The 1,858-nt window shown below is 43.3% G+C and overlaps 1 protein-coding gene across 1 annotated transcript; it reads left to right on the plus strand.

Moving 5' to 3' along the window:
* Positions 1–576: 576 nt before the first annotated feature.
* On the plus strand, positions 577–1,529 carry LOC128689639 (neurotrophin 1-like). The gene has a single exon (XM_053777997.2). It carries the CDS (start codon positions 893–895, stop codon positions 1,520–1,522), a length of 630 nt encoding a protein of 209 aa, XP_053633972.2. The 5' UTR covers positions 577–892; the 3' UTR covers positions 1,523–1,529.
* Positions 1,530–1,858: the final 329 nt, after the last annotated feature.

Consider the following 1,858-nt stretch of genomic DNA (forward strand, 5'->3'; position numbering starts at 1 on the left):
CAGTTGGTCCCAAAGATGAGGCGGTACTTGTACCTCCTCCCATGGGAGACCTAGGTCTCAGACACTCCCAAGACAGGGAGCCAAGGCCGGGCTACCACTTGGAAAAGGCCCGGGCCGGGAGAATACCGGCGAATCTTTAATAATAATAATAATAATAATAGTTGAATGTTTATACTGGTGCCTCTGATCAATGACCTGAGGATCACTTCTCAGGTGAATATAGTATCTAATGTGTTCTAACATTCCCACTGTATGACCCTTTAGAGTTTAGCGCTTAAACTGATGCACAATAAAAATTAAAATAATAATAATAATAATAATAATAATAATAATAATAATTAGTAGTAGTAGTAGTATTGTAATTTATGATAACGTTTAAGTGTAGAGCATTATCAAGTTATGGGCATGATAAAGCTGATATTTAAGATTGATAATCATTCAGATGATTGATTGTCTGTTGTCCCTGAATGACACCAGGTAACCCTTTCCTGATTCTCGCCGTTAATTAACATATTGTTTCAGGTAATTCTGATGGGTGTTAGCATAGCGACGGCCTCCAGCACGTCACATGTAAACACTCGGGTCGTCTACAAAAGGTGCTGGTTACCCCATCCTGACTTCCTCAACTCAAGAACCATCGCCAACACCACCAACATCCAACCAGACAACATCACCATCGGAGCAGCCAGCAACACCTCTTTCAGCATCAGAATATCCATCAACATCAGATATTAGCACAATATCATCAACAACAGACAGTAGTAGCACAGCATCAATAACAGACAGCAGCACAACATCAACAACTGACAGTAGCACATCATCAACAACAGACAGCAGAACAACATCATCAACAGACAGTAGCACAACTTCATCAACAACTAACAGGAACACAATGTCATCACTTACTGAAAAATCAGATGTCTCACAGGCACCCAAGTCGTCAACACTCACTTACAACCCAGTGCCATATTCATTCCACCGAAGACCCTCCTATCATCAGCGACCACACTATGGCCATGGTCCCGTAATCCCCCAATGCGCCGCCAACACTACCAAGTCTTGGTGCATTGAGGATGACCAGTACCCAACCTATGAGATCAAACACGCCCTCGGCCATCACTACGAGAAAGTCCTCTCCCTCTATGCTAATTTAGATGATTTCAGCACCGAACTCTCCGTTAAGGGTCTGATGGAGGAGACGTACCTCTGTCCCTCAGAAACTACTTACATCAGGCCTCTGCGAGCCAAGAACACCGAGGGCAAGTGGCACGTCATCGTGAACCACATCAAGATTCATTATGTGACTCTCTCCCAAATAACGCGCATCGAGGAGTGCCTGACTCCCGACGAAGACTGTCCCTTAGTACCTGAATGTTACGATTCCACTTGCCTGCAGAAGTCCATTTATCACCGGTTCCTCGTCTACGACCCTTGTGATCAGTACTTTCCCTTCGCCATTGAGACGTTCAAGCTGCCTGCCAGCTGTGCCTGTCTATTGGACTCCTTCAACTTCGACCGCTAAGTATTGAAAGGAACCTTGTTAACCATATCGAATGTGTTTCACGAGTCTTTCACTTCGTGTAATGCAAGACGACGAGCGGGAGGTTTCCTGAAGCCTTCACATTGATGGCACAGGAGACCCAGTGTGGTCAGATGCTCTAAAATATACTTTTAGCTGCGACTTTCACATTTCATTTATTATAATAAGTTAATAGTTTTGTTATAATAAGTTTGTTATAATAGGTTAATTGTTTTGTTATGTACTTGCAAGTTATTATTTTTATTTATTATCACACCGGCCGATTCCCACCAAGGCAGGGTGGCCCGAAAAAGAAAAACTTTCACCATCATTCACTCC

The sequence above is a fragment of the Cherax quadricarinatus genome, chromosome 22 (genome assembly GCF_038502225.1).
Source record: "Cherax quadricarinatus isolate ZL_2023a chromosome 22, ASM3850222v1, whole genome shotgun sequence".
NCBI classification, from domain to species: Eukaryota; Metazoa; Arthropoda; class Malacostraca; order Decapoda; family Parastacidae; genus Cherax; species Cherax quadricarinatus.

Excerpts from the sequence above, each read along its gene's own strand:
- LOC128689639 (XM_053777997.2), top strand. The coding sequence starts at position 893 with ATGTCATCACTTACTGAAAAATCAGATGTCTCACAGGCACCCAAGTCG.